The following is a 9,619-nucleotide window of genomic DNA, read 5'->3' on the forward strand; positions in this document are numbered from 1 at the left end:
CTCTCAACGATTATTTCATAACAAACACAGCATTGATTCATATCATAAGGCCGGATGAAGATAAAAACCTGTTTCGCGTGCCTTATTGGTCGCACGGACGCACCCGAAAATTGTTATTTATCATTTCATATTTGCCACGCCCTCATTCAATGTACTGGAAGCACTTCTGTTATACGAGTATTATTCCTGATGAGATGATAAGTCGTGATTATGGGATACTGGTGGATCATCTATTTTGGTGGATCTGGGGAACCTTCCAGAGGAACATGGTAACATTTTTGCTGCTAACGAGTTTCCAGGTATTGCGTCTCAACCGCTAATTTCTTCCTGGGACGAAAAAGTGGCACAGCTGATATAAGGGGATTTGATTTTCAGCAGCCCCGAGTAATCTTCATCTTGCTAAATTATCGATCACTACAGCAAAAGGATATCCCGCTCAACGAAATAAGCTGTAATCATTTAGTTGTTCATCAGGTATCGTTTGTGCAGCTTCAACGGTAAAAAACCCCTTTCGTGTTCATTGATGAGTTTGGTCGTCTGTAATGCAAAATAGCCAGTTTAGTATTGAAGTTTTTTATTTATCATGAGATATCTTGTATGGCTCGAAAAGCAGTCCGGCGTGACAGCGGATATAGTCCCCCTGGAGTCATAGTCCGGTAGCATTGTATTTGACCAATTAAGCGGCATGATCTATTGTACCGCTAACCCTAACCAAAACATTTAGCAATGCGGGCTATTGTTACACGGACTATCAGCCCTAGGACTACTATCCCCGCCACACCGGCGTGAAATGTGTGATAATCGAGAAGTATATACGCATCTCGCAAAGATTCTACTGAGTTTTTTCTAAGAGGCTGCCGGTTGAGGTCCGTGCGTGGAATAGTTTTTGAGGAAGATGGCTTGGAAGTTTGACCCTCCGGTCATAACAAGTCAGACCCAAATATATTTCGTATTGATACCAAATGAAAATGTTGACACAAGCCAACATACATGTAATACCAAGTCAGACACATATGATGCAAATATATAAACCGATGACATTTCGACCCAAATCGACGGCTCAATGTGATTAGTAAACATTTACGTTACAAAGGTGATTCTTTTTGTGCCAACATGAAAGAATCGTGATATTTATCTTTTCTTAGTGCAGTATTTACGAATCGTTCTGTTCAGAGGCGATTTGCTTTCCTTTGTTAGATCAAAGATATCATGGCTTAAATTGGGACTTAAGTAAGGAAATGTCTCACATCAATGCGATATTCATTAATTGTTTCCTTTCTGCTAATGCATTGATCAGAAGGCTTTCAATTTGACGTTCTTCTCTCCCTGCGTGAGATGATCAGGCCTGAACTTGCGCCTAGATTTATCAAGGTCGACGCTTCATGCTTTCAATCATCTGAACGGTTTTCAATGAAATACACCAGGAGGTTAAATCTGTACATTGGATTAGAATTTACTGGGGATCTTCTATAGTTTCACCATTGCCACTAAGACTTCTCCGGACTGACGTTGTCTCGTCCAGGAAATTGCGAGATCGGACGAGAAAATGACAATTGCCAGACGGTGTTCTTGCACAAAATCAACGGACGACTATACTTGTTATGAGTTCCTACTTGGTGTGAAAAAGCATTCGGAAAGGGTTAACGCTAATGATATTGACACTAACGAAATAAGCGATACGGGGAATACCACCTTGATTAAAACTTGTCACTAATTGGCTGAGATACCCCGAGGTGATTGCCGATTAGAAAGTGATATCCTGCGAGACGTCCTTATACCTAGGGTAAAAACTAGTAGAGGTCCCCATACGCGAAGCCGAACGTATCCTCAGTCAGCAATTGTTTGGTTTTATTACACAAAACTGCCAAATTATCGCAGGGGTTTTCTTTTCGCGGAATTTTGTGAATAACCTCGTTTTGCAACATAAAAATCGGAAAAATATTGAAAGGTAGACAAAAACTTTAAACATTTTTGTTGCAATTCACCAAAATAAAAATCTTGTGAATACAATGAAATGTGTTTGGGCTCCTTCAGCTCATGAATGTATTATCAGAATCATGGTTTCTGTCGTCAAATACTGGACTGAAAAGTTGCTGCCGTTATCAACAGTACTATTGTATAATCCGCAGGTGCAATCAGCCGACGGAACGAATGAAATACAACACTACCCTTCATTCCAACAACCATGGCACCTGCAGCCATATTGTCATTCTTCAAACCTCGATCACTGCATGCACTTAACAGATCTCGCCATGTGTATGTTTGGATAATATACGAAATTATCATCTGGGGACGAGATGATGATTCTTGTTTATAATTGTTTAATGATACGTATCACGTGGCAAACCGCTACTAATTGAACGGAGAGAGTGGAGAGAATAACCAGTTCCGGTTACAACGACGTCAAGAAAATGGTTTAGCAGCATCGTACCCAGTGGGCTACCATGATAGAGTGCCGTTGTCAAGCGCTGTTCGAGCCTAGATTTCTGAGAACTGTCAACAAAATCTCCGAAGTCATCTTACTGATCCACTGAAAAAGCTATAAAATCTTTCCTTTTTGTATTATGATATACGCCTTTATGAGAATGTTTCATTTTTATGACGGATTATGTAAAATCACCGCATTGACCATTGTGATGTTGGTGAGACAACCATAACCTGGGTAGTACAATATGTGTGACTGTATATTAAAACAGATTATCGGTGGATATATATTCGTCTCTTTTCCCCATTCAAATGCACACATTAACAGATCCATTTCTTCGTCTCTATTCTTATTGCCCTTCTACTTTATTGTAGCTGTAATCTTCTTCTGCAACATCAAACCCTTGGCCGCATCCTCCGCCCGGCAGATGTATGTCCCGGCATCCGAAGTCTCCACGTTCTTGATGAGCAACCCAGTGTCCCGGACCTTGTATTTTGAAGCTGCAGAGAGAGATTGTGACTTTGTACAAGAAGCAATTTGATTATTGGATTGAGGTTGAAAGATCCCAGAAGCTTGATCTGGGTATCTCCACCACTTCAGTCTCTACTCGACAGTTAAGGCGCAGCTTGAGCAACGGGCACTCGTCGATAGACTGCATGGCTCGCGCACAAGGCAAGCCCCTTGGGAACTTCGGCTCTTGGGGAAGTAACAGCGGCACTGCCAAGTACCCCAACTGATATAGAGTAGACAAATCGGCAGGAGCACTGGTCCACCGACAGACTTTGTGAGGGAGAATGGCAATATGGCGACGGTGCCAAAAGCGAGCTGAGAGGTCAAGCTAGGAGGATCGTCAGCAATCAGCACCAGATGGCAATTGAGAAGGATATTGGAGGGGGATGTCTTGCCAGCCATACTTACAGTCATTTATATTCACAAGTTGACCTCCTCTCAGCCATGCGACTACCGTATCGTTACCACTACCACCTCCTACTAAACACTCCAGTAGAGACCCCCTTCCCAACTTCAGTGTCTGGTCTGGGAAAGCGGTGACAGTCAATGGGTCTGAAAGACAAAAAGACACAGTGAAATAGATACTGCAGGTGTTGCAGATAAATGCACTTTTCCCTATTTGATGTCGAGAAGACAAAACGGCACCATCTTCGATTCAGTTGGTAAACCAACCAACCTCACGAGGCTATATCCCAAGTCGCACCATAATGTATGTTATCTGCAAATGTTCTGACACTAACATCCGCGCCATCTGTGCATTGATAAGTGTCAGTGTCAGTGATCCGGCTTTGCACGTCATGTTATATATCATTAACATTCGCGCCATCTACGAATCAAATGGTGGTGCAATTGGTAAACCAAGCAACTCACCCGCGAGCTGCAACCCAAGTGCACGACGTTACCTGTAACACGTGTACATGTCTGCCTGGAAATGAGATACGTACTGTAAGTCTTGATTTGCTTGCTATCGAGGGCATGTCGTCCGGTCAACGGGTCCTCCGCATGGCATGACACTGGACCTTCGATTTTTTTGTCAAATTTCAGATACACTTTGACATGAGGCCATTCGTCCTTGGAGGTGATAATGGAGTTACTAAAAATCAAGAAATTGTTTCTTAGATTACATACGGTGGATCGACCATTTGTCAAGATTTTAATAATCAAACTGCTATCCAGTCAACTGGCGTCGGACTTATATTTCAATATCGCGTGCGATGACGAATTACATTAGAGGGACTACGCCCCTCGCAGCTCCTTAGAATGGCACGCACTTATTAAACTGCAAAATCCTTACCTTCCCGGAAGCACCTTGGCGCCATCAAACGTCTGAAAGTATAACCGCAGACCAGGCAGATGTTCCTTTGTCTTCAGATGGCACAACAACATCATATGACTGCCAATAGGGCGCGACAGTAAGAGGCCTGGAGGTGTCACTGCGACGTGGAAGTTATCTGCTGGTGGCGGTGCTGCAACTGATGGTACACAGACGGAGATATTCAATATTGGGAGGAAATCCGAGCGGGGAAGGACGACTTCCATTAAGAATGTCGCCTACCATTTTGTTGCGTATAGGGCTTGACAGTATAAACTGTGAAGCCAAGTGCGAACACTACCACATGGCATGGTAATGGGCCAGAACTCACGGCCAAAGAGAATCAACGTCGAACTTACAGCTTTGTCCTGCCGAAGCCGAAGCGAAAAGAATTGTTGATCATTTTTTCCTATGTGGCAACGTGACCCCCATAGTGCACGCAAGTCGGCCTATACTTGTTCGGTCAACACGGACGTGCACCCCGTAGAGGTCTTTCAGCTCGTTGCGATGGTAGGAACATACGTTCCCAAACAATGACGGGAAACACTCCGAAACGGATACACTCAAACGCATAACATCGACCTGAAGGCAATGTTGTCAATTCACTCACCAGTTATCTCAATAACCAGACATACTAAAACAGCAATGATGGACTTCATCGTTCAAACGCTATCTGGAAATGAAACAGAAGGTTCTCAGTATAGGGATAGAGTTCGATCCATAATCTGAGCACGACGGATGTATAACCCTAAGAGAATAGTTTAAGGCATGTCGCAAAAGTGGTTGGCATATGTGATTTGCTTGAAAAACAATGCGGGTCAAATATATGATGGTTGACAAATCGCTCCGAAATTAATTTGAGTTTACTACCCATAGTTTCGTTACCCACGTTATGGGCCGCTTACACTTTCCAATAATCTTATAGCGGTGATGTACTCCTCAGAGATACGATTGACAGCCTTTATCAGTTTGTTTTTTTGCCACGTTTTAATCAAAAGTTCTTTCGGTGCATTCCGGTAACTTAAGAGCCAAAAGTTGGATTTATCATCTACCTCCAAGTACATGTAAATATATACTTCATATCAGTTACAATCGTATACTTGAATCATATGTTCTTTTACTCTTTTTGGACCTCTGCTTTTTTTCACTTCATATACATATAGAACCACGAAGAGGGGTATAGACGTTTAGAACAAATAAAACCTTTCAAAACCAGCATCAAACGAGCCGCAAAATTCATCATCTGACTAGACATGTACTGAGATCGCTGTAGAAAGAATTGAATAACTATATATGACTTACCACGCTTTTCTGCTCGGATTTTCCAGTTCTGTGCTTCGTGTCCTTCCGTATTGTGACCTTCTATCGGAATGTAAATCTAGATACTAGTACCAGGACAACTTGGTCCATATAGGGGCACATGACCTTCGGCATTACACAACCGAATACAAAATACCATTCCCATACCCTGATATTCGTAATTACTTTCAGATTTTTATTGTCTTAGGGATCGTGTCTGCTTGATACAGAATACATGAACAATGAACAATAATTAGCAGGGTTCAATTTGACCTTCTGCCTACCGGACCCGTTGCCTCATAGTCCGGCGGTTGCTGGTGGTATAACGAAAATGGCTGCTCTTACATCTATTCAACAATGGCGTAGAGGTAAATCAAAAAGATCCTTCAAAGAGCGTAGTAAATGGCTAAGCGACATATCTATGGGATTTCATGAGACACAAAGAAAATCTCCACCCTAACATGAAAGCCTTGGTGGTTCAACGGTTAGAATGTTCTATGAACGGGTACTGGTTCCATCAGGGTCTATTCTGCCGCAGTTGTGAGTGCTAATCTATAAGACGGGTGCTGGTTTCGTCGCAAGGTCTACTTCTTCTTTTTCTTCTCATCTATCTTGCTATCAACGGTGCCCTTAGCTTTCTCTTTTATCGCCCCTTTTAGTTTATCCTCGGGCGTTTCCACTTTCCGCTGAAAGACCTGAACCCCTTTCTGCCTCATCTCGCCCTTCCCCTTCACTTTCTTCACCAGGTCCATTTTCTGAAATTATCGATAGTGAAACGAAAACAAATTAAAGGCCACTAGCTCATGCTTCTCTGCTGGTGAAGCGGGACCAAATGTCCGGGATTCTACCCTGACCTCGGACATAGGTCGAGAGTAATTTCCGTGATCACCACGGCCACAGGAACTTATCAACGAAATGGATAATACGATTTTGCTACCCATCTCCTGGGCTCCACGCAAAATGTCCATAGCTATTGGTAGACATTCAGCATTTTGTTTTTTCGTACGAGGGGCCGTGTCTCATTTAGTACCAATGCGGCAACTGATCATTTAGTCTTGGTACCATTTAACGTTTTCTCGGGAACTATACGGGTTTTGAAGAACGTAACACAGTCACGTCATTATACTCACAATTGTCATAACAAGGGGCGTCTTTAGTAATATTTCGTGGACCTGCGTCTCTATTAGGCTTTCAACACCTTCCATGGTTTTATCCTTCGGTACGGCCGTTTTCAATTCTCTGGTCATAGTGAATATCTCTTTTGACTTGTCCTTTGTCAACTTGCCGGAAACCTGGTAAAAGGCAAATCAATGTACATGTTAAAGTCTACATTACATCTACATGCATTGGCCACTGTATCAAAACTTTGTTTTATTGAGATACAACTAGGCTCCCTGTCTGTATCACTTATATACAATAACAGGCCAAATCCTGGGGGGGGGGGGGAGGATGGATACAGCACAACTTACCTGATTATACTGTCCGCCAGTGTACTGATAAAGACCGATTGAAACAAAGAACCCCATGAACTTTAAAAAGCAAATGTATCTGAAACCATCTTGAAAGCACCTACAAGATAAATGTTTCCGCCTGGTTCCTTTTCCTCTGTCTTCTTGCCAATGCTGATGTTGTGTTTGACGCTCATGTCGGGACCGTTGTCAGCGACCACTTCCCCGGCCTCTCCGGCCTCCTCTGGTACGGGCGGGGCAATCGAGATGGTCCACTGATCATCCTCGACCGAAATCTCTTGTTCAACCGAACTGTAGACGTCTATGAGTTGCTGAGGCACTCCTGGGAATATGAGACAAGCATTTCGAGGTCAGAAATATGCTTTTCACCCTGGCCAAAAGCAAAGTTGACAGGGCGTCTCCAAAAATTTCTTTACATTTTCATCCATCTTGCATAATTTTCTAACAGCGAAGTCCTCCCAGTTCTGTTTTGGGTTCTCACTTGATTTGCCACGAAAACACGACATCGACCTGACCTGTCAGTTCATGCTACAGGCAAAACAAAATGCTGATAGTATAGTAGACCCTCTATACCAAAGACCCAGTGGGATCCTTTCACAAACCGAATGGATTAAGGTAAAGAAAAGCTATACTTTTTCTCCCTTGAAGAAATTGACTGATGAGAAATTTCATGTTTGGTCCTACTTACCCATAAGAACAAGGTAATCTTGAAGTGGCGCACAGTCGGCTCCGACAGGGCCCCAGTTTCCTTCAAACTTGGACATCTTAATCATTTGCTAGTGAGATAAACTGTTGCTCTTAACGTTCCAAGCGGTAAGTTGCCGGGCCACGAACGAATGACGCACGTGTTTTGATAAATCAGTAGGCCTAATTCATGACATGAAAGGACCGTGGTTGGTTGTTGTGGATCCCCCGTTGTTCTACGAAGCGACCCGAGAACTACTCGAGTTTCTCACGCCTAACGTCCACTGCGTAAGCCAGTGTATGGGTAGATTTCAGTAGGCCCACGACGGGAGTAAGTTTCTTTTTTGATTGACAAGCAGCGTCAATGGTGATAGTGGCTTGAATAGAAGGCCATAAATTCCCCCCATTCCGGGCCTAGAAATGTTTACTATGGTGACATCTGGCTTGACATAAGGACTGAGAAACTCGAGTATGATGTCAAGTCTTTAGGCGAATATGGGTCGCCGTATTCACGGTATTGTTTGATGCCAGGACTCCACGCCACAACAACAGAGCGTCCCCAAGTTTGGGAATGTTGTTGGCCTATTATAGGATGGCTCTAGAGCAACTCTCAAGTTGTCATTACTCCATTTATAGTTGTTGTACGAAGTGACCCGAGAACTATAAAATGATATTTCAATGGATGTCGATCAGGCGAACTAAATGATAAGTTGGAACACCGTAACCAGCAAGGCATGGTACAGTGATTATCAATTGAAAGTTGTGATACATTCAAGTTTGTATTAAGCCATTTATGGTATGAGAAAGAGGGTCAATCGATTGGTTGTCGATAATATCGGTATGTGAACAGACGAGCAAAGATCCTTTTTGTAATTTGTATTTTACAAATAGTTGCTGCGCATGCGTGGGCTGCTGGCATCAAGGTCAGGTCAAGTCGTGTTTTGCAAAGATAGTTGCTGCGCGTGCGTGGGCTGCTGCAACCAGCGCAAACTACAAATCGTATGTCCCGTTAAATGAACTTAGTCTTGTTGCTTGTGCAGTCAAATAAGACATGTAAATCTCACTGTCCTACTTGGCCGCCATCTAAAGTTAGTTTTTTCTTAAATCTTATCAGAATTGGACATCAGCAACCATCGAAAGACTCGGACGTATTCGTGTACAAACTTAACTAAAGATAGGCTATTACTGTACATCAATTGTCCTCAGATCAGAAACGTGGAGAAATGTCAGGACATTCTTCTTTCATGTTGTCCTATCTGGCGTAAAATTACATGTACATTATGACATTATCATCGAAAGTTGGGTAATACGTTTGAAACCTTATATAATATCCACCTTAACTCAATCAGTTTTCGACCTATGAGACATTTATTATCAAAGGTTTGGTGACACGTTTGTCATCCTTGCATAATGTTAACAAGCTGGTTGTTCCTGGTTATAACAATCTGTAGTAATTGTCTGGGGAAACTATGCTAAAAGGATTATTTACTGGGACAGCAGAGGTTATCATCATCTGGTATGTATAGTACCTTTAGGGACTTAGAAGCCTTATGAAAGGCCTAGGCCCAGACGTTAAGTATTTGAGATAAGTTCCATGTTTCGGAAGAAATGGGGCTCAAGGGGAGCGAGATCTCGGAGGTAGTTACGGAACCTAAAAGGAGTATCTGATTGGACATATTTGGGGTTGGGTTAATTGATTATGAGGGGGTAGGATTTTGTTGTATTTAGTTCTCATATTGATTTCCAAGGGTAAGCCTCGTCTAAGGGAACTCAGGTTTCAATAAGCACTTTCTTGATTATGCCAATAACTATTTTATTTTATCCAATTAAACAATTATTACTAAAACAATTCATTTTTAAATCTGTCTGACTCAAGTCTTTTATCGGCTTGAGTTAGGACAAGAACCCAAACATCCTCCC

At 42.6% G+C, this 9,619-nt stretch overlaps 2 protein-coding genes across 2 annotated transcripts; both read right to left on the minus strand.

Annotated features, from left to right (window-relative positions):
• Positions 1-1,381: 1,381 nt before the first annotated feature.
• On the minus strand, positions 1,382-4,474 carry LOC135494099 (uncharacterized). Its single transcript, XM_064781850.1, has 4 exons — positions 4,230-4,474; positions 3,880-4,028; positions 3,344-3,487; positions 1,382-2,925 (listed from the first exon to the last, which is right to left on the minus strand). Exons 1-4 carry the CDS (start codon positions 4,472-4,474, stop codon positions 2,786-2,788), a joined length of 678 nt encoding a protein of 225 aa, XP_064637920.1. The 3' UTR covers positions 1,382-2,785.
• A 1,247-nt stretch (positions 4,475-5,721) lies between these two features.
• Positions 5,722-8,039, minus strand: LOC135493668 (uncharacterized). Its single transcript, XM_064781163.1, has 4 exons — positions 7,704-8,039; positions 7,120-7,337; positions 6,677-6,838; positions 5,722-6,301 (listed from the first exon to the last, which is right to left on the minus strand). The coding sequence occupies exons 1-4, from the start codon at positions 7,786-7,788 to the stop codon at positions 6,131-6,133; spliced, it is 636 nt and encodes a 211-aa protein (XP_064637233.1). The 5' UTR covers positions 7,789-8,039; the 3' UTR covers positions 5,722-6,130.
• Positions 8,040-9,619: the final 1,580 nt, after the last annotated feature.

The sequence above is a fragment of the Lineus longissimus genome, chromosome 9, assembly GCF_910592395.1.
Source record: "Lineus longissimus chromosome 9, tnLinLong1.2, whole genome shotgun sequence".
In the NCBI taxonomy this organism is placed as follows: Eukaryota; Metazoa; Nemertea; class Pilidiophora; order Heteronemertea; family Lineidae; genus Lineus; species Lineus longissimus.

Coding starts and splice junctions, on each gene's coding strand:
- LOC135494099 (XM_064781850.1), bottom strand. CDS start 4,474: ATGGAAGTCGTCCTTCCCCGCTCGGATTTCCTCCCAATATTGAATATC. Junction 3,488..3,879: donor CAAGCAAATCAAGACTTACA/GTACGTATCTCA, acceptor TTTGTCTTTCAG/ACCCATTGACTGTCACCGCT. Junction 2,926..3,343: donor ACTTGTGAATATAAATGACT/GTAAGTATGGCT, acceptor CTCTCTCTGCAG/CTTCAAAATACAAGGTCCGG.
- LOC135493668 (XM_064781163.1), bottom strand. CDS start 7,788: ATGATTAAGATGTCCAAGTTTGAAGGAAACTGGGGCCCTGTCGGAGCC. Junction 7,338..7,703: donor AGATTACCTTGTTCTTATGG/GTAAGTAGGACC, acceptor TCATATTCCCAG/GAGTGCCTCAGCAACTCATA. Junction 6,302..6,676: donor CGCCCCTTGTTATGACAATT/GTGAGTATAATG, acceptor CGATAATTTCAG/AAAATGGACCTGGTGAAGAA.